Genomic DNA, 22,218 nt, shown 5'->3' with positions numbered 1-22,218 from the left:
CCTAAGCAAGGAATGCAGAGGGAATGGAAATCCTTATGCGGTATTTGCTTCCCACATGAAATGCAATTATTAACTTTGTCTGACATCAGTCTGAGGCAAGAAAAGTTTCAACGGGTACTTAGCTTTCAAGAAGTCTTCGGTTGAAAAATATTCGTAATCTCAGGAGCTGGCCGACCGGCACTTGCGAACTGCTTCTGCTTCGGGCACCGCGCGGCAAGAAAGACTGAAGAAAATGGTGTTGGCTGGTTCTTTTATACCTCTGTCGCTCTGACGTCAGGGAAGAAGCGACGACATCCGACACCGGACCTAGACTTTGGAATTTGGCCTCCTGACGGCAGGAAAACCCATCTGTTATGACTGCAGCTGTATGCACGATGAACATCCACAATTAAATTAACTAAAGTGACAGAATTCAGTAAGTCTTGCAAATCTTTGTTCTCCGTCATGGAAGGAAAATCTCCAAGTTTAGCCTTAATAGCCTCCAAAGTATGCTGCTGATACTTAAGCATGTGAAAAAGACAATTCATGGATCTAATGGCAAGAGTTGCAGAGGTATATACTTTTTTACCCCATCTGTCCAAGGCCCTAGACCCCTTATCAGAAGGCACAGAGTTTTTTGCAATAGTAGCCTTAACACCCTTGGGGCCTTGAGAAATAATTTCTGGATCAGCAGTAGTGTTTTTAAAAAGGAATTGATGAGATTCAGGAACCCTATAATACCTATCTGGTTTTCTGGGGGCAGGAGGAACAGAATTAGGAGTTAAAGAATTTTCCATGAAAACATCATCCACAACTTCCAAAACTGGAGGTATAGCCACAGGCTTCTGCTGTGGCAAATCCAAAAATTCCCTGATTCTTTTCTTAGACTGTGGAAAATCCTGACATTCCCATTTAAAATGCTCCCTAAGAGTATTCAAAGTATCCCCAAAGGAAAAATCTTCTGATGGGGAGACAGAAGAGATACAGTCCTCAGCATCAGAATCCTCAAAGCCAGAAAAAAGTAGAGAATTTCCTTCTTCACTAGCAGACATACTGGAAATCTCAGAATCAGAGACAGACAAAACATCAGGAGATAATTCCCTAGCCCTCTTTAAAGGGGGGGGGGCCCTAATCAGGGAAAGAAGATCATCAGTCATCTTTACCAACTGGGACTGAGGCTTAGGAGGGGAGGCTGACGCCTACTTGTGAGTAGGTTTGCAGCTGGAAGGTTTACTAGCAATCCGGAGGGACTCGGGAGGCCTAGCAACTGCAGAAGTCTGAGCTAAGGTAGTCGGTCTGGTTCTGGACTCATGTCAAAAAGAAGAGGCGTCAGAAGCCGGAGCCTGCAAAGTGGAGGGTCTGAAGATGAAATAGCAGCCTGCGGCATGGAGGACTCTGTAAAGGTCTCGGCAGAGGCTTGCTGCTGAAAATCTACGGGCTGCGAAAGTGCCTCACTGACTACTGCTGTGCTGACGACCAATTTCACTGGTGCGTCGTCAGGAGATTTAACCCTAGGCCTGTTGCGGTCCTTGTCTTTGCATTTCCTAGGTATCCGAAGTCGGGAGACCAGAAGACGCCATACCGATGAATTTAGGCCAGACTCGGAAATGCTTATACAAACTTTTAGCTCCCCTGCATATGGTACGCGGGTTAAAGGAAGCACAGTTAAGGAAGCTGTGCTCAAGGCCCAAACAAGTTATACAGTAGGAATGGAAATCACGGTGCAGAATCGGTTTTCCACAGGCAAGACAACTATTAACTTTATCTGACATTCGTTAAAGCAAGAAAAGAGGATCCCCAACGGGGTACTTATCTGAAGGCGTATTCAACTTGGTAGTCGGAAAGCAAAACGAAGGTAAATGGCTGACTGGCACTAGTGCGGATTGTATCTGTTTCGGGCTCCGCAACAAGAAAGACTGACGAAATGGCGTCGGCTGCCTCCCTTTATACCTGACATTCTGACATCAGTTTTATAACCGGCAGCAGCCGACATCATATACCAAGGACTCTGGTATTCGGGCTGACTGAGGGCTACCGCGAGCCGGATAACCCATATGTGAGGAATACAACAGTGAAACATGAAGAACATAAACCTCTGGGACTTCTTGAACCACATTTTACCGCCCCTCTGACCCTTAGGGTGTGGTCTAGAGGGAACAATAAAATGTACTCCAACGGCAGAGAGAGTTTTTCCTTCTTGCTCGCACCGGGTGAGAGTGTCCTTTACCTTGGGTCCAAACAATGAGGAACTGTCGAATGGGGCATTGGTAAAGGTAGACTTGAATGGCTCCGCAAAGTTACACAAACGCATCCAGGAATGACGCCTTTAGGAAATTCCTGAACCCGCTGCTCTACTCGCTCCATCGGCTGCATACGAAATAAACCGTATGGAAGAGTTGACGCTAGAGTTCAAGGTGGACAACTGGGCAGACACCTTGTCAGGGACTCCCTCAGTACATGTACCTTGTAGAGAATCTCCTAACTCTTTAAGGAGATCTCTCTGAAGCCTTGTGAAGTGAGTAAGGTAGTTCAGCGATCTAAGGGTAAATGCCACTGAAGAGAAGATACACTTCCCATATCTGTCCGTCATTCAAGACTCCTTATTCGGCGGATGAACAAAAGAAGTCTCAGCTAGCTCCTTTCTTAGTGGCCATCAACACCACTATGGCATCTACAGGAACACCTTTAGACAAAAAATCCTTTTCTGAGGGTGCAGAAAGAAACAGATTTGGTCTCATGGAGACTGGCTCCACGGCATCAGGAGTATCCCACACCTTTTGACTAACAAACTCCATCAGTTCATTGAAGGGTGGAGACACCCAAGAGGCTGAAGGTTGAGACCTGAAAGCCTTCAGGTACACTGACTCCTCATCAGAAGGGGTGACAGTGGGCCAACTGCACCTCTGTTTAAGGATTTCCAGGATGTCTATGAAGGAGACATCATCAAAGGACAACTTGGGGACCCTTCTGACTCCCCGAGGTCAGTGTCAGAGGTCAGAGACTCATCCTGGGAGTCTACATGCTTCCTCTTACATGTCCTCTTCCATGGGGGCTCCTCGAAAAAATATTCCGGGGAGGTCTCGGAAGAGTGGGGACCACCAGCCAGTGGCTCCTGAGGCTGCGGATCTCTGCTGTCAACGGAGAGAGTAGGAGCTGAGACAGAAGTAGGTGTCTTAGGGGGAAGAGTGTCGGTACCCCTGGTAGGAGCTGACGATTGGGACAGCACACTCCTCATCATGTCGAATACCGACCTCTCAGGCTCCGAAGACCTCCCCGGTTCCGAGGAGGCCGAGGATGCCATCAGCTCTAGAGCCATCGACTCCAAGATAGATATAGGATCCAAACTCACACTCACCAATGCACCGAGAGGAAGACTTGGAACCAAAGAGGTTCGGTTCCAAGCATCACTGTCGTGGCCGACCGGGGAGCTTTGGCTCCTAGACACTACGGACGGTGCTGAGAGTGTCAGAGCAGAAGTCTGCTCCGAAACAGCCACAGAGGGAGCTGAAGCCGAGGGTTCCACCAGTGGTACCGAACACATTGGCTCAGAGAGACCAGCATGGCTCGGAGGAGGAATGATCGAAGGGGACTTAACGGACTCAAGTGGCTCCGGAACCAACAACAATTTAGGTAAGGCAGATGACTTCAACAGTCTCAGCACTACCATCTCCACATCATCTTCCGATAAACTCCTGGAAGACCTGGATGACAGAGTAGGAGAGTGGGATCTCTGCAATATTGGAGACTTCAATATAGGGGAGACCGGTAGAGGATCCATAGACCGGCTCCATGAAATGGTCTCGGCGGTCAGCTCCGAAATACTTGGAACCGACCCTGTACTCACAGTACTGCTCTCAATCGGCACTGAGCTCTGTGGAGCCGGTGAGACAGTGGACTTATCAGATTTACTGACTTTAAGAGGTGGCGCCGAGACACCAGCTGGTGCCGGGGAGAGCCTCTTAGAGGACTTGGACTTTTCCTTTTTAGATCCCTGAGATCTAGAAGAAGAGGAAGAGCTAGCCAGATCTTCCTCAAAAGAAGATTTAAGAAGGCCTTTTAGGATGAGCTTATTTTTTCTTTCTTGCAATACCTTAGCACTAAAAGAGTGGCAAAATAAGTAAGTTTCCTGTAAGTGGATGGCCCCCAGACAGTAAACGCAGTTACTGTGGCCATCCGTTAAGGACATCTTCTGTGAGCATTTAATACATTTCTTAAAGCCAGATGGCTTATGGTCCTTACTTTCTTTAGACATTCTCACAGAGAAAGAAGAAAAGGGAGAGGACTAGGTCCTCTAATTTAAATGGGCCTAGCCCGGGCAGGAAGGGAAATGGAAAACAACTAGGTCTTCTAACTAAAACAGTCCTAAGTAAGTTACAGTAAGCAGGGAAGTCACACACTCAAACAGTAATACAGTGTAAACTTTCACTATATTCAATAAGGAAACAGAACCTAGTTCTGTCAACAACACTAATCAAAGAAGCAAGCGGACTTATGACTAAAGAAACAAAACAGAACCTTGTTTTGTTATCTACACTAACAATTTAGCAAGCGGAACAGACAAAAACTTAGATTTATGCCTAAGAACAACACACAGCCTAACTGAGCGCAAAAGGCGCCTACAATTACTAATTCTATTAATAACATGAAACCATCACACAGGATACCATACAATGATGCCAAAAAGCCAATTTACCATAAGACTACACACAATGGCGCAATTATAAGGAGTAACTATACTAAACTACGCTAACTATGGCTAAACAAATATAACAGTTTTGACTACAAAGTACAAAAAATTTTGAATAAACTCAAAAACTTAGCCAGAGCCAAAGAGAAGCACAACCAAACTCATTGACGCGGCAAATGAGATCTGGGGATTGTACTGGTGCACCATGGGATACCTACCTAGCCACAAGCCATCTAGAAGACTTCCAGCTTGTAAATAGGCTGAGTTGGAGCTGAGGATCGGCTATGATCCCATATGTAAGAATGAAGGCGAGATAGGACTACAGAACATCAAAGGTTTTCTTCATAAAACTAATTTAAAATACGAAGGCTTTTCCCAACTGAAACTTGTTTGCCCAGCATGTGTACATTGCTTGTTGATTGAAAGCTCATGAGGACTGCCTAAATAGGAGCTCACTTCGGCGGCAAAAAAAGCTCAGAAGTAAGTGGTACTTCAACTGCCTTTTGTATGGAGCACTATGTACTCTCCAGGCAGTTTGAACACCTAGAAGGCTCCCAAAACTCTGTACATCTGATAGTACACATGGTTAGGACCCATATACTTTAGACTATTGCAACAATGATGATGGTACCACTTTCATCATTTAACTTTTACCCTTCAGAAAAAAATAAGCAGAAGTGTTATTACAACCAGGAGAATGAATGGGCTGACCAGGATGTGGGGAGAGGATAAAAAAAAAAGCAAGATGCATCTAGTGAGGCAATGCTAAGTTGGAGTTAGAGTTAGAGTTAGACACTTCTGTCTGTCTTAACCTCTTGCAGTTTGGTGTAAAGTAGTAGCAACTCTGCTCTGTGAATCTACATGAGGCAAAAAAAAAAATCAATGTTTTGTGAAGAGGCAAAAAGTTGGCTTATATCAGGCCTATTATAACCCATCAATCTTCTTTTGAGGTGGAGCATTAATCTTGAATATCAGCTGAAAGGCCATTTTTTAAGGAGACACAGTCTCAGAATAACACAACAAAGCTTGGAATTCACACTCTACCACTGCCACAGGTGTAAGGAGGTCCTAAGTCTACAACTACCATTAACATTATAAGTAAAAATATTGGTAGTGTCAGCTCTAAAAGAAACAAGGAACTTGCCCTCAGCTAAAAAGAACCCTTCTGAGCCAACCATGAATCAACACACCTTACAGAGCCACAGTGAGGAATAACATCTCAATAACAAAATGGGTGGCCTATTTGAGAACAAACAGCAGTGCTGAAGAAAGTCAGGTAAAATGCTCTTAAGCTTTGTATTCCTGGTAACTTGCGTTGTTAATGTCTATGTCATGACAGCTGCCCGTTAGAACACTGACACTCCACTTTCTTATATGGGAGTTGTTTCATCTCTCCATTCCTCTGTTAAATCAATGCAAGACAGCAGACAGCAAGAAAGATCTTAACCTTCATCCGATCTCAATGAAGAATGGTCTAAATCTGCTGGCATTCACAGCAGTAATGACTGTCACAGGAGGTTCTAAGACAGGATACAAAACCAAAAATGGTCATGAACCATAATCTGGCAACCCCATGGGGACTCACTTTGATGGCTTAGATCTACATTTTCTTCCAGTATCAAATATTTCCCTTTAAAGATTGTTGGAGAATATATGGACAGTTTTAAGAGTGGGCAAGAACTGGGAACAGTGGCAGCAAACACACTGTTTAAAGAACAAGAAGATGAATAATTATGTGGTGCAACCATTTCACAAGTCCTTTTTTAAGCAGTCAGAGGTCAATGGCATGGCAACTCAAGTATGTGGAGCGAACAGTACTGAGGAGCAGGTTAACAGATGTCAGACTACTGGACTGTATAGAAAGACTGACTGTCAGCAATACAGGGCATGAAAAACAACCACTTTTAAGTCACTCATGATGATAAGCTAGCAACTTTTATGTTACTCATGATGATGAAGCAGCAACTTCTCTCCAACATCTACATACCTTAGGCAGAGAAAACTGTGGCAACTACTGCTGCTGGTTAGCCCTAAAACATTCTCATATCAGCACTCCATTTACTTTCTCTACTTCCGACTTATTTTGAAAAATGTTAACAAAATAACTTGCTTGGCTGTTTTACTTACCAACTGTTGGTGTATTTCCTGCACTAAGTGACGTATTAGAAGAAATTGAAGAGGTACTCTCTGCTCTGGCCAATGGAGCTGCAGGTGGTGGACTTGCATTAGATGATGTTGATGGGCTAAAAGGTCTTGGCTATAAAAGGAAATAAATTAAGTCTGGTCATTCATTAACAATACCTAAAGTCAAATCTATCAGTTCTAGCATAAAATGATTACACAGGAAGTGAAATTTATTTATTTGTCTGCCTTTGTTTTACCAGGAAAAAGCAACACTCCCCATATTTCCAAACTGCACCTCATTTTGAGGAAAAGGACCTCATTTTATCTTCATAAACACACCTTTTTTCACAAATAAATTTTTTTTCACACATTGAGTGTTAAAAAGTTAATATTTCTAAGCAAAAACACACTATAAATAATACAGAATTACATTGCTTCAGCAATAAAACATACTGCAGACATAAATCAAAACATTTTACATATTGTGTGCTCCCTTGTTAGAAGTGTTACTAAACGTTTCACATTTTGCCTGCTTCCTCCACACTGAGGAAACTGACGATTTAGAGCTATGGTACTCATCAAAACAAGAGACTCACAGAGGGAAACACTTGCAAGTAAACACAATGGGTTTCAAGCCACTCAGTTAAACCATTTCTCAACCAGTCGTTTCCAGGGCTGCAAATGTCCTGGTTTGAAACAGCTGCATCATTAGCTGCCTCAAGACAGCTTCAGTTTTCTTTTTCTAAGTGATAAACCATAAAACTAATCAAAAACTACTAATCAAAGCCAACAAGTGAGAAGGTTTTGTGACACAGCCTTAAGATATCTTCATTCAGAAAGTCTACTAAAACTAATAATGGTGTACAAATTTTAGAATTTATAATGGGTTTAATCAAAAAGAAACAGTTCTAAAGGAAGGGAGTTTGAATCTGAAAGAGCATTAATCACAACTATTGCAAAACCCTCTCTCATTCACTCTTGAAAATATAGCAGAACTATGAGTAATGGTCATATTAGCTAATCTTCAAAAAGACCATCTGAAGAATGTGTCAGTTGAGGACTTAGGTTCACAGTTAAGTACCAGGTTAGCTGCCCTTGTGGGCCATTTTAAGCCTAGCTAAATTCCCTTGAGGAAAATCAAACCCTGCACCTCAGGTATGAGAGGTAAACACCTTAACCATTACACCAAATCCACCCACCCTGTCCTGGCCCGTTTCTTGCATTTGCTAGCTCCCGTGCTTGGGATTTGCACAGGCCTTCAAAAGACCAAAGCATCACACAATGGGCCTAGGAGGGCTGATTAAGCCCTGTGTTCCTCATTTCTGATTTCAATGAAAATGAAATAGCACACCTGAAATAAACAAAGAAGGATATACAATTATAAACATGCAAAACTTAGAAGGCCAGGTAGTGGGGCCATCCAAATGGAGGATGAAATTTTAAGGATTATAAGCACCAAATGCAAAGTGCAGCGTAAACAGCAACCCGTATGGTGAGCACTGATATCTTTGTTATACCTTACTTCAATGGCCCTATGCAGTGGGAAACAGTTGGCAACAAATCAAACAATTTCCTATGAAGGAAGGAAATGAAGAGGCCTAAAAAGAAAGGGGGTCATTAATGTAAAATCCTGAAGCACTGAGGTGCTGGTGGAGAATCAACTCATAGACTAATAGTTCATGCAGCACTGCTTGTGAAATCAGGAAGCAGCAACCATGTGTTAGATTACAAATTTCCAGATTTTTAAAGTAGGCCCAGGAAGCAGTAACACACATGATGGAACAGTATTTGAGTTAAGCGGTCAAGGGATGGCTCACCCTCTGATGACAAAAAAGGATGCTGTTAACATCCCATCTGGACAGGATTTGCATAGCTACTGCTAGGCCCTCTATATCCAGAGCAAAGGAGATATAGACAGTTTGCCTTTTTGTGAAGTCAGTGACGCACTCTAAGAGTATAAAAGGGTCACCCTCATAACATTTTAGCCCCAAAAAATAAAACAGGGAGGTGAACAGACTGCTTGGGGATAGTTCCAAAAGCATAAGCTGGAAATATGGGCGAGTCTCAAGGGACAGTCAATCCTTATCAAAGGTCAAGTAACATTCCCTACAAATAACAGCTTGCAACTCTGAAACTGTCTGTTAACTGGGGTAATAGGCACAAAGACTAGAGAAAGTACAGTTGTGTAGCAACCATAAATCTAGATGTTCGAGTGTATTCACCCATCTGAGGGAATGATTTCCGAGTGTCCAATACCTTGAGTATCCAGAGGCCCAGTCTGCTCCAAGTGGGAGTCAGAAGCGCCTCACTGAGAACCGGTGAACCAGCGACTGGCCTAACGGAGGCCTCGTCGTTGGTTTTGGACCTCGGATGCCTATCCTTTTCCTTGTCCTTGCGTTTTTTGTAAACTCCGGTTGTCGGCTGGTCCAACGGCATTATATAATTAAACCTTCGGCCAAAGTAATGAAATGCAAAATCGAACCGACACTTAATAGTGTGTTGGTTGAATCTAGCACAAAACCGACAGCTAGCAACGTTATGGTCAGGGCCTAGGCAAGGAATACAGTAAGAGTGAAAATCCTTATGAGGTATTTGCTTCCCACAAGAAATACAATTGTTAACTTTTTCTGACATCAGTCTGGAGCAAGAAAAAAGTTTCCCCAATGGGGTACTTAGCTTTAATGAAGACTTTGGTTCTGAAATTCGGATTAGAAAATCTCAGGAGTCGGCCGACCGGCACTTGCGAACTGCTTTTGCTTCGGGCACAGCGCTGCAAGAAAGACTGAAGAAAATGAAGTCGGCTGCATCTTTTATACCCCTGGCGCACTGACGTCAGGGAAGAGGCGACAGCAACTGACTTGACTTTGGAATTCAAGCCGACTGCGGGTAGCCTGCCAGCAGGATAACCCAAGAGTAATGACTGCAACAGTGAAACACGATGAACATCTCCATGACACACACTTCAGATCCACTAAACCAATCAGTATAAATGGATGACATGCACACTTCTGAATCCTAGTCCAGGTCCACAGAGAAGAGCAGTTATTTAAACACGCCATCACCACAGGATGGTAAAGGCACCATTCCTGCTACTCTAGTGTCTGGAGAGAACCACAGAAATTCAGTATCAATCGTATTATATACAAAATAAAAAGATAACTCTCCTCACCTTTTTAACAGAGCTAGATGTCTACATTAATGTTAAACTACAAACATTTGTAAGCGAAAAATTTTAAAAACAAGATAAAAATTATTACAAACATGAAACATATTTCTGGCATTAGCAAAGTAACTAGCTGCGTCTTTCCACTAGCACCCAACTTTTGGATGAAGACAAGCATCCTGCAGATGTGGACAATTACTTATAAGAGGTCTGGATAGTGTGTTCTGAGTGAACTTTTCTTTAGCTCCATGAGATGCAATGTAATAAACATTTAAATGGCTATTAGAAAGCTGTTCAATGAAAATGAGTAAAAAATGAAGTTCAAACACTGTGGGAATTTAATAGCTGTACAAATAACTGTCACCCCAGCAGCATTAGCACTTTAATGTATTACACATAACACAGCACAATTTATTTTATTTTAGCCAGTGTACTATTTTTAATGCTAAAAAAGCCGCGCTGGTGCAGCTATAGCGTTGCTGCCTCACAGCAAGAGGTTCTACAGTTCGATTCTCGGCTGGAGCGCCTTCTGTGTGGAGTCTGCATGTCCTCCCCGTGGTCGAGTGGCGTTCGAAAGACATGCGTGAATGGGCGTGCCTTAGTTGAAGGTTGGGCATCGGGCTGGCACCTCGGCACCGTAAAAATCTACTGCCAATCATTAGTGGACCGGAGTTCTGCTGTGGCGACCCCTAACCGGGAAAAGCCAAAAGAAGAAGAACAACTATTTTTAATGCTAAAAGTTAATGCTTATTGAAAGTATACTAGATGTTTTTCAAATTTGGAAGGGGACTACAAAGCAAGATAGATAGCAATATAAGCAATTAAGAATTCAGCCATCAGTACAGTCATTAGCATGGTTAACCTTAACCTTACAGTAGATAATACTTTTTGGTGCATATGTCGATTTGGAGTGATTGCTTCTATTTGGAGGATAAATTTCCTCTTAGGAAAGTGTATGTATTTTTTTATGTTTCCTGTGCCTGGCTAGCAAGGGGGGATGAAGCAGCAAGCAGGCTGATATAGCAGAAAGGTGTACTTTCACTGAAGAATAGGAAAGTTTGCTTTTGATCAATTGACACACATAAGCAAGAATAAGGGGGCATCAGCAGAGCAAGGGCCCCTTCCCTTGTCCAGACACCACTTTGTAAATATTTCCCATTTAGCTAGGTAAGATTTTCTGGTGGTAGGTTTCCTTGCCTCCCTCAGGATTGAAAGCACGTCCTCTGAGTAGTGGTGTCTGAAGGGGATTAAAAGTTTATCACCCACAGAGTCAGGGATAACATCTGCAAGTATGGGTGGAGGAGAGTTCCTTTGTCTTGTGTCAGTATGTCCACTTTGCAGGGTAACTTGTAGTGATTGCCCTTAGCTAAATTGTGAAGTAGGGGGAACCAGTGCTGCCTTGGCCAGTAGGGAGTCGCTAACAAGATTTTTGGCTTGTCCTTCTTGATTTTCAGGAGAACTTTCTGAATCATTGGGAAGGGGGGGACATAAAGAAACTTCCCCTCCCAAGAGATGTTGAAAGCGTCCACTCTCCATGCTAGAGGGGAGTAGGTCTTTGAGCAGAAGGTCAGCAGCTGCCTGTTCTGGGGGGAGGCAAACAGGTCTATTTGTGGAGTACCGCACTGGTGGACTATGTCTGAAAAGACCTTCCTGTCCAGCATCCATTCATGCTGTGGAGAGGAAATCCTGCTTAGGAGATCTGCTTGCTTGTTGTCCTGCGAGGGGATGTAGCTCGTCTGCAGGACCTAGTTGTGCCGAGAGGCTAGGTCCCATATCAGCAGGGTCAGTCTGCACAGCTGATAGGCCTTTGTTCCTCCCTGTTTGTTGAAGTACCACATAACAGTGGTATTGTCGGTCACTATCAGAAGCACCCCTGGTACAAGAATGGGGATAAAGGTCTTTAGAGCAAGGAAGACTGCTGTCATTTCCCTGACATTGATGTGTTTGGCCTGTAAAGAAGGGTGCCACTTTTCCTGAACCTGTAGGATGCCAATGTCTCCCTCCCAACCTGAATCTGAGGCATCTGTATGCATTGTTTGGGTTGGGGTGCAGGGGGAGAAGTGGGTGTCCCGGGTTTAGTTGGACTTGCTGAATCCACCAGCTGATTTCTGTCTTTAGACAGGGAAGGAGGGGAATAACCTGTTCTAAGTGATGTAGGTGCTGGGACCAAATGTTTTTGAGGTATCACTGTAACTTGCGCATGTGCATTCTGGCCAGTGGTAGCATGGGGATGGTTGCTGCCATTAAGCCTAAGAGATGAAGAAATTGCCTTGCCGTCACCTTCTGGGAGTGTAGGATTTCCTTGAAGTGGGAAGTCAGGGATAGAACCTTGTCCTGTGGGAGGAAGGCCTTCATTTGTCCGTTCTGATTCTGCAGCCTAGGAAAATTTTGTCCTGGTCTGGGTTCAAGGAGGACTTTGGGAGTTTGATGGCAAACCCTAGACTTTGCAGAAGGGACATGATGAAGTGCAGATGCCTTGAGAGGATATCTTTTGACTCTACTAGTATTAGGATGTCATCCAGATATGGGTAAATCTGGATTCCCTGTGTTCTGCAGAAGGCAATGGCTGGGGCTAGCCACGTGGCAGCAGAGTGGGAAGTGACAGCATTTTGAAGGAGGGTACCTGAAGGTGGAGACTTAGAAAGGAGAGATCTAAGATGGGTCTCCAGGGGTCATCTTTTTTGGGGACTAGGAAGAGACGGGAATAGAATCCCTTTCCTTCCTGTCCTGAGGGGACAGGTTTTATGGTGCCTAGCTTTAAAAGGTCTGACAAAACTTGTGGCAGGAGATTAATTTGTTTTTTTGGGGGAAATGGAATACCTTTCCTGGGTGTTTTTTCTTTTCAGGATAGGAAGTACCCTTTTTGGATAATGGATAGGACCCATTGGTCTGTGCTGATGGATTTCCAGAAGGGGAGACAGTGAGGAAAGAGTGCAGAAAGTGGTAGGTGGGCAAGGCAGTCATGCATTATTGGGACCTCCTCTGTCCTGAAAAGATTTTCTGGGCTGAGGAGGTGGTGCAGAAGGTCTGGACGTGGTAGGTCTTCTTGCCCTTCTTCTAGATCTGGAAGAGGAAGCAGCTTTCTGTGGAGGGTTTCGCCTTACACAAGTGGTTTTAGCAGGGTAGTTCCTGTAATACTTGGGAATGAGGGAACACCAGCAGATGTTTGATGTCCTGTAATTCTTTACTTTTTTGCTGCAGATTCTTGAAGAGGTCTGCCGATTGCTTTCCAAAAAAGAAATTGTGATCCAGGGGGGGCGTCCAAGATCTTGGACTTGAAGTCTTCTGGTAGATTCTGGAGTCTCAGCCAGGAGCATCTCCTGAGGACAGAAACAGATGCTGCAAAATGGGCAGATGATTCTGCAGCATCATAGCTGCATCTAGTGGAGTGCTTGGCTACTTGCTGGGCCAAGGAAAGTTTGGAGGAAATGTCAGCCTTAATGGGACTGTCAGGAATAGAAGCCGGCATGGAGGAGACTTGAGACACTAAGTCTAGAGCATACTTAATCATGTGGGTCTGATCATTTATGGCTCTGAAAGCCAAAGTGGAGGATGTGTATACCTTCTTTCCCATCCTATCCATATACTTGCTATCTTTATCTGTGGGTAGGAGGGAGGTGGAAGGCAGCAGTCTAGACTGTTTATCAGGGTTGGTGGCAATCACAGCTGGGTCCACAAAGGGTAGTTTAACTAGGAATTTTTGTTCCTCTGGCACTTTATAGTAGTGGTCGGGGCGCTTAGGGGCCTTAGAAGCTGAATTAAAGGCGTCCAAGTAAGCAGGTAGAACCGGGGGGACAGCCAAAGGGGAGGGGATTCTACTTGAAGTACCTCGAAGTATCTCTTTTGGGTGTCAGTCATTTGGGAAGTATCCCATTTGAAGTAATATTTTATCTTGGTGATGGTCTCACCAAAGGTAATATCCACAGGGGGAGAATCCCTTTCCACAGATTCCTCATCAGAAGAATAATACTCCTGGGGGTAAGCAATCTGGGATGTATATGAAATGGAGTCCTCTGAGGAAGAAAAGGAAGAATAATGCTCTTCCACCCTAAACTGAGAGGTCATGGATGGGAGGGAAGAGGCAGATGCAGGCCTAGGGCTCAGTAAAGGCAGAGTAGTGGAGGTTGAGGCTGAAGACCTAAGGGCCATAAAGGCCTGCATGAGAGAGGAAGTGAAGGCCTGCCAATCTGGTAGGGCTTCTGCAGAGGAGGAGGTATGCTTGGTTTTCTGCTTCTTTTTGGCTGGGGTGGAAGTAGGAACTGGCCTGGAGTCAAGTTTTGAGGTCAACATTTCCGATGTCTGGATCCTGGTCGGAGGTACCACAGAATCTGGTTCCCCCTCGATATCGACGGTAGTCGGAGTCTGGGTAAGCTCAGGCGACATGTCGGTCATAGTCTGTGCAACGGCATCCTCAAAGGACATTGTTGAAGTTGACGGATCTGACGGGCGCTCAGCTCCTAGACCAGCAGTTGGCGGGGCATCAGGTAGAAAAGCGGCAAGAGAGGAAGGCCTAGGAATCTTGACCTTCTTGCACTGAGGTTCGGATGCGACCTCTGATGTGGGATCCATTCTAAGGGCTAACTGCTTAAGGCGCTGGTTTTCTAGGTAGAGGTTTAAAGCGGTCAAACGGCTGCATAGGGTCTTTGGCACAAATGAATGGTCGTGCTTCCGACCTAAGCAAAAAAAACACACCTATCATGGATGTCTTTATGGGGTATCTGGCGCCCACATTGGCACTTTCACTTTTTACCTGACATCAGCTAAAGGCTACAATAACCAAGCCTAAGCAATAACAATCTGCAAGACAAGAAAAAACAGAAACCCAAGGGGTTACTTAGCTTTATTGATGCGATGTCTGAGAAGGAGCGATCGTACGATGTGAAGGTCATCTATGGTTGAAAAGTTTTGAGGATTGTGCATGCAGACGTCACATTTAAGGCCCCTGGTTTATGGCTTACGTCTGAAGTCCCACGCACGCTGCAGCAGCCAAGCTGAAGCTTTTGTATAGCAGCCGACATACAAGTCGCCTGAGGGCAGAAAATCCCACAACTAGAATATTGCATCATAGGAATAGAAGGACATCTACTATTAAGGAGTTTAGGAAACTTTTGAGAGAAATAATAAGCTTTCAGAAGAGAATATTTTTCGGTAGGGACTAGAATCTGATTTCATTGTTTAGTTTAGAAATATTCAAACTCACAGCCTTTGCCTTTTGGCCCAGGATGCATCTGAAAAGGGTTTTCATGCCAATGTACCTACTCAGTTAATACATGTAAAAATAAATACATAAATGAGGTTTGACAAAGTAAAACAAGGTGAAGGAGCAAAGTCTGGTAGCAGGAAAAAATATTTTGTATCAAAGTAAACCAAACTGCAGTAGTGCAAGAAAATGTAATAAATCCAATAAAACGCGCTTTCTCTCAGATCTGAAGTACTCTGTTATGTACGAAAGCGCTAATCTTTTATTTTATTGAATTTATTAAATTTTCTTGCACTACTGCAGTTTGGTTTACTTTGATACAAAACATAAATGAGGTTGTCAAGGAGTTTGCAACTGGCATAACTAGGACCTTGTACCTTCCCCAAAACCATACATCCAACCTTGCTTCACAAGTACTAAGGTTATCAAATATTCTAACTTAGCCCGGACACAAATTCCAAATTCTATGTACTCTACAATGAAAGCTTATCTTTTTTCAAATTGGTTTTAAAAGTAGGAATATCAACTAATTATTTCTTCTAATCAAACTGTGTATTTAACAAGGAATTTTGATTTCTGCTCTCCCAGTGAAAAAAAACTGTAACTGTTGAAAAAAAGGGCCAGAGTAACTTTCTTTTTGTATAAAATTCAACCACTGGGTATTACTACTGCCTGGATCCAAACAAAAAAGAAAACTGGAGATCTTGAGATTAAATAAAACAAAAAAGCAGAAGAGAAAACTCTGGTACATGAGATGGCTTCCAGTAATTTAGAGGGAAAATAAATCCACTCAGAGGTGCTTAAAATAAATAAAGCACTGAAGGAATATCTCAACTCAAATAACATAAGGCTGGAAAAAATAGAAGACGTTGTAACTAGATGATAAAACTGCAAACATCAGAAGGTGAAATGAAGAAAAGTCTGGCTGGCTGGCCATAAGACTTCTCAACATCAGCTGTTTTAAAAACAGTAGAGTTAGAATACAGACTGCAGAGACAAAACCTCAGATTTTTCTCATGTACAAGAGAAACTGAAAGGAACAGACTGTATTACTTTTATGAAAGTAAAAATAAACGGACTGCTGTTTCATGTCAAGATTTGTCAACTGAGAGGAAACACTATGTGTGCTCCAAACCTTATCATGAAAAAGCAGCCAGGAACTACATTAGCAATGATACAATCCATACAAGCAAAAACAGTTAATCCTGATAAAACTGTCTCAGAAAGGAAAAGTACTAAAAATTGGAGTCAGTAGAGAGTTGTAAAAAATGATCACTTACTGTGCGCACCAGGCATATGACAAACATTTTTAATCCAGTAATATCAAGGAATATATTCAGAATACTTTTTCCTGGAGGATCAAACATATATTTTGACACAGAACAGGTTAAGGGGGAAGTAAAGTTTACACAGGAACAGTGAGTCAGTAATCAAAAGGGGGGGGGGGCTCTGCTTTTCATTCTTCTGACTGCTTAGCTCATGGATACACTTTGCCAGTGAAACCTTTTCCAGTGTTACAAAGGACAATTGATGGAAAGACAGAAAAAAGTACAGGAGTTCACAATTAGAATCAGGAGTACCTTGGACTTGAACCACAGAGTAGTGGTTGAAGAAGGAGTTGATCAGGAAGAGGACTATGAGCTTTGCATGAAAAAGCGGCTGAGAAAGAGTGGCATTTTCTTGACTTCTTTAACCTTGTGGGTAAGCACATATACCACATTATGCCATCAATGTTCAGAAGGATACTAAAGGGAAAACTATAATTAAAACAATGTTTGTTCTTAGCAACTTTTGTATAACACATTTCATGATGGAAATTGCAAGTTATATTGTAAAACAGTTTTGTACACTTTGCAATCAGGGGTATTTTACATGTTGGGGTGGGGGTCCTTTCAGTGATTGATGTACATGTTCAAGATATTAAAGTAAATAAGTACTTAATATAATGTCATCTTGACCTGCTGGGGTGGGGGAATGTGGTATAAAAGTGTACTGTTTGTATTACATATAGAATTAAGATAATAATTTCCCTAGTTTTTACAAGGGTGTATGTCTAGATTGATGTCCTTGGCCAAAAGGAGGCATGGACAGTTTTGTGTTTTATAAGATAGGCTTGAAAAGAAGACAAAATTATGAAAGGCATGAAAATGCAAAGTTCCTTGACTCTGCTAAATCATTAACTTCTTTTCCCATTAGCAAATACTCTCAGTGGAAGACATGAAGTCTGTAGCTGAAAGCAGTTGGTCAGAAATCTGTACAGTGTGTTTGTAGTGAAGCATACACATATCCCTTCAAGCATGTGCAAAGTTGTTAGCTGTTTTTTTTTTTCTTGTTAATGCCCTCTTTTACTTGTAGACTAGCTGTCTGCAAATACAAGAAATTACTTCTGATCTGAACACTGTTTGCCTACATAAATACAAAATTTGAAGTTACAGTAGCAAGCAGTTCAGTGAAAAATAAGGTCGGAATTTGGACAAAGTGAATAAGAAATAGTAGCCGGTTCAGCAGCCTTAATAGTTTAATCGTTTAATAAAACAGTGTACAGTTTGAATTTATTTAAAGGTACTCAGTGTGTTTTTCTTAAGTTTAAAAGTTTGTTTTCCAAAAGCATACAAGCTGTTTTTCACATCTGTAAAAGGAATAAAGATAAGAAAAGTACAGGCAGCAATAAGTGCAAGGGAGCTGAAATATGCATGTTGACATGAGTAACCTTAATTTTAGATCAGATAATGCCTGTGGGCGCAGCTGTCAATTTGAAGCTATTGCTCTTATCTGTAGGACTAAACTCTATTTGTTGAAAATGTACACAGTTGTGTGTGTTTATTCTAAATTAACAGGGGAAGGGTGTTCTTAAAATGTATTTAGTTTTTTGTAAGATGGTTTTCATCAAAGCAACAAGTCTTGAAAAATGTGACATAGGTTCAAATGGAGATGACAAGAAAACTATAAAAGTTCAGCCTACCAAACAGTGGCCAAGTGATTTGTCAGTTAGTTCCAGTCACCTGTTTGTGGTTCCTTGTACTTGGGTTCCAAACCAGTCATTTTAGATTAAGAGGGTCAAAAGTCTGCACTCTTATGGCCGGAGATGGCTGATTTTACCTATGTGAGCTGGGAATTGCTGGCAGAAAGCTCATTGGGTAGTTACCTGATTGGCCTTAGAGCAGTTAGTGTAAAATTAGCTTTTTTTCTGAACTTGTATAAGCCTTGCACTTGTATGGCTCATTTATCCAGGGTTGCTCATCATTTGGCAATGATGCCAAAGACTTTGAGAGATTTTGCAAGCATATGACATCAACCCTGGCAAGACAAATGGAGCTAAGCATTATTTTTATTATACTGTGAAGATTTACTGTGATATTTATTATTTTTCTGTACTTCTTTTGAGAATAAAAGTTGCTGTTACAACTGCTATAAGGGCTGCTGATCTGCACTGAAATAATTTTGCACCTTGTGATTTGTTTCTTAGTTCCAAGTATCTGTTTGGGGATCCTTACACTTGCATTCCAAGCCAGTCATTTTACATTAAGAGGGTCACAGTCTGCATTCTTGTGGCAGAAGAGGGGCTGATTTCACCTATTTGAGCTGGGAATTGCTTGCAGAAATCTCATCATGTGCTTACCTGACTGACATTAAGGCATAATTAGTGCAAAACTTGCTCTTTTTTCTGAAGGTATATAAGCCTTGCGTTTGCGTGAAACTGCTCTTCACACAGTGGTGGTTAGTGGTACCTTGTACATATGCAATCACCAGAAGTTGAAATTTTCCTAAAATAACACCTCAGTTTTTTGGTGTACTTCTGGATACTGGCCAAGGCTCTTGCCACCCGTATAGTGCCTTTTTTAGGCGGTGTTCCAAAGACCAAATTACCATTGTGACAGCTACAAACAAATCCAGTCTGAGGGTCATGCTGCTCAATGTCAGAAGTCTAAATCTCAAAATGCACTCACTCGAAGCACTCTTTAAAATGGAGAACATCAACATTTGTGCTGTAACAGAGACCTGGTTCAAGTCAGCAGAAAGCACCCCTGCACTACCAGGCTATAACTCATTCCACACCTTTCAGCCCCAGAACTTGGACCGAAGATGGAAAGGCGGTGATGTTTCCATATTTATAAAGGATGCGCACAACTCCAGACTGGTAGCCCAACATAACGCATCAGACATACTTCAGGTGCAGCTAACATTGGGTAAGACAGCGATTCAGGTCGCAGCCTGTTATAGGTCCTCAACCATGTTCCAAGACTCTCACTCCACATTCCTAAGCACACAAGAGAATATTAGGGTCCAAACTAACACTCTCATACTGGGCGACTTCAACTACCCCTCCTATTAACTGGGAAAACTACTCATGTACCAATACACTTGCCCAACATTTCCTGGAATTCATTAATTCCAATGCCCTGGACAAGCTCATTCTTACTCCCACTAGAGGTAGCAACATCCTAGACCTGGTCATTACTAACATGGACAACCGTTGTTCTACACCAATAGTCAACTCCTCCCTGGTTAGATCAGACCACAAACTAATCACCTTGGAAATCCACATTCCTCCCACAGCAAAGGTAACCACCATGAAAAACTTCTCCAAAGCTAACTTTGGGGTCCTAAAAACAGAGGTGGCTAACTTCACGGCACCCATGCAAATGGAGAATAGTTACATGACCACCGAATCATACACCAATGCACTGTACGAACACGTACACAAATGCATGGATCTCGCCATACCCAATAGAACCAAGACACTCTCCTCCAAAAAAAGGAAGTCAATCTGGTGGTCCCCTGCCATAAACAAACTCTACAACAGAAGGAGGAAACTGATGCAGAGTAAGGTGAATTCCCAAGACTGGGAAAACTTCCTTATCAGCCTCAACAAAAAGTTGAGATCCCTCATCAAATCCTCTAAAGGCTATGAAAACAGAATTGCAGCAGATAGTAAAGACAACCCCAGGGCCTTTTACAGTTATGTAAAGAATCTCCACTGCAATACCCAGATTTGCTCTGAGCTACTGCACAATGGTACCTCCTATACCAACCTAACATACTGGCTGACAGATTCAGTGCCAACTTTACCCCCCCAAATGACCAATCACAATACAGTAGATTGCCAGGCACCCAGTATTACTGCTGCACAGATTAAAAAGTACAGCTGTGTACACTTACCATACGTGGCACACCTCATCACAAAAGGTTTCTCATCCAGGAAAAAAAGAGGTCATTGTTCACCTCTACTCATCACTCATTAGACCCATTATAGAGTACAACGCCCCTTTTGGTATGTACCTCACAAGACATCTACGAAAACTGGAAAGGCCACAGAAATACCTCACAAAGAGAATTACCAGCCTCAAACAGATGCCCTACGCAGACCGTCTCAAAAAACTCCAGCTTTACTCTGTCGCATATCGCCTACTCAAAGGCGATCTCTGCCTAACATACAAAGCTATGTCAAACCCAGAGCTGTTGGACATGCTCCACGTAAAGAAATCCCAATCCCTCCGAGCTACATGTTCTAGGGACCTAAACCTTGTCATCACAATAAACAGAACATGCTGGAGGGACAGATTCCTATCTCAGAGACTTCCCATACTCTAGAAGAAACTATATATCTATATCAAATAAAGCTCCTCATTAGCACTCTTCAAGAAAAATCTTGACGATTGGATGGGAGATAGGAAATTCACCCCGGGGATCACTTCTGTGACTCTGCTTGACAGGGGCACAGGAAAATAATTTCCTTGGGTGGCAAAAGCCAGGGTACCGTTTGGCTAGGCTTATATAGGCCCTAGGGCCAATAGCCTAGTACCTATCTATGAACCTATGTAGATGTTAGAGTGTATTCACTGTTGCAGTCATCACACTTGGGTTATCTGCCTGCAGGTAGCCCTCAGTTGGTCTGAATACCAGAGATTTAGTATTTCTGCGTCGGATGCTGTCGCTCCAGGACTGATGTCAGATTATCAGGGTCACTAAAAAGTTTTCCAGGTCAAGAATTTTAGTTCACACTTGGCTGATGGTTCAAAAGGTGATTATGTTAAGGTTTGTAAAAAAGAAGTTATGTACTCACCATAACGTTCCATCTGAGTAGGTAACGTCATTTGTCTGCAACCTGTGGGTATCAGATCCGTCCTCGGATCCGAGCTGGCAGCTTTACCTAACTAAAAGATCCGAGCTCCTAGCTCTTCCCCCTACCCATAATCCCCTGCTACACATCCCCATCCTCAGATCGAGTTTGCCTATAAAGACTCCACAAGACCCTCGAAAGAGGCCAGTAACCTACTGCCTAACAGAATGTGCAATCCTATCCCATGGTTAAGAAGCAGGAAACTTGTCAGGGGGAATGGAGGGGGGGTCGGTTGCAGACAAATGAAGTTACCTACTCAGATGGAACGTTATGGTGAGTACATAACTTCTTTATCTGAAGTAGTTAACTTAATTTGGTCTGCAACCTGTGGGACAGAGTCCCCAGCTACCTAGAAACCTTGGGCGGCCCTCAAGGAAGAATATTCCGGAGCACCACAGAGCCAAAGGAAGCCCTACTCCTGGAAATCGTATCCAATTTATAATGGGAAATGAATGTATGAGAGGAGGACCAAGTAGCTGCTGAACATATGTCGTCTATAGGGACTCTAGACCAGACCGCTGCAGAGGTAGCTATGGATTGGGTTGAATGAGCATGGATTCCCAAAGGTACCGGTTTGTTTGAGGCTAAATAGGCCTGAATGATGAATTGTGAAATCCAGTTGGCTAATGTCACTTTGGTAATAGGTTTACCTAAAGAAGACTTGGCAAAGGACATAAACAATTGATCAGATTTGCGGTTGGTTGCTGTCCTGTGCAAATAAAAATGCAGTTGTCTACGTACATCCAATTTGTGTAATGTGTATTCCCTTTTGTTCTGGAAATTGGGGAAAAACACTGGCAGATTAATAGACTGATTAATATTCAACTCAGAGGCTACTTTAGGGAGGAAAGAAGGATTAGTCCTGAGAGAAACTCTGTCCTTATGAAATATAAGGTAAGGGGGTTTCATACAGAGGGCTTGAAGCTCAGACACTCTCCTGGCTG

At 42.8% G+C, this 22,218-nt stretch overlaps 1 protein-coding gene across 2 annotated transcripts in view; it reads right to left on the bottom strand.

The window, feature by feature from the left end:
* FCHO2 (FCH and mu domain containing endocytic adaptor 2) overlaps positions 1-22,218 on the bottom strand; it is a 4,043,518-nt gene that overhangs the window by 1,372,041 nt on the left and 2,649,259 nt on the right. For both annotated transcript variants that reach the window (XM_044063938.1, XM_044063939.1), the window contains one exon: positions 6,794-6,923. In XM_044063938.1, the coding sequence (XP_043919873.1) occupies positions 6,794-6,923 (130 nt within the window). The remainder of the gene's footprint in view (positions 1-6,793; positions 6,924-22,218) is intronic.

Source organism: Protopterus annectens, chromosome 2.part2, assembly GCF_019279795.1.
Source record: "Protopterus annectens isolate FY-2018-M chromosome 2.part2, PAN1.0, whole genome shotgun sequence".
Lineage (NCBI taxonomy): Eukaryota > Metazoa > Chordata > Ceratodontiformes > Protopteridae > Protopterus > Protopterus annectens.
This window is presented reverse-complemented; position numbering and strand designations above follow the sequence as displayed.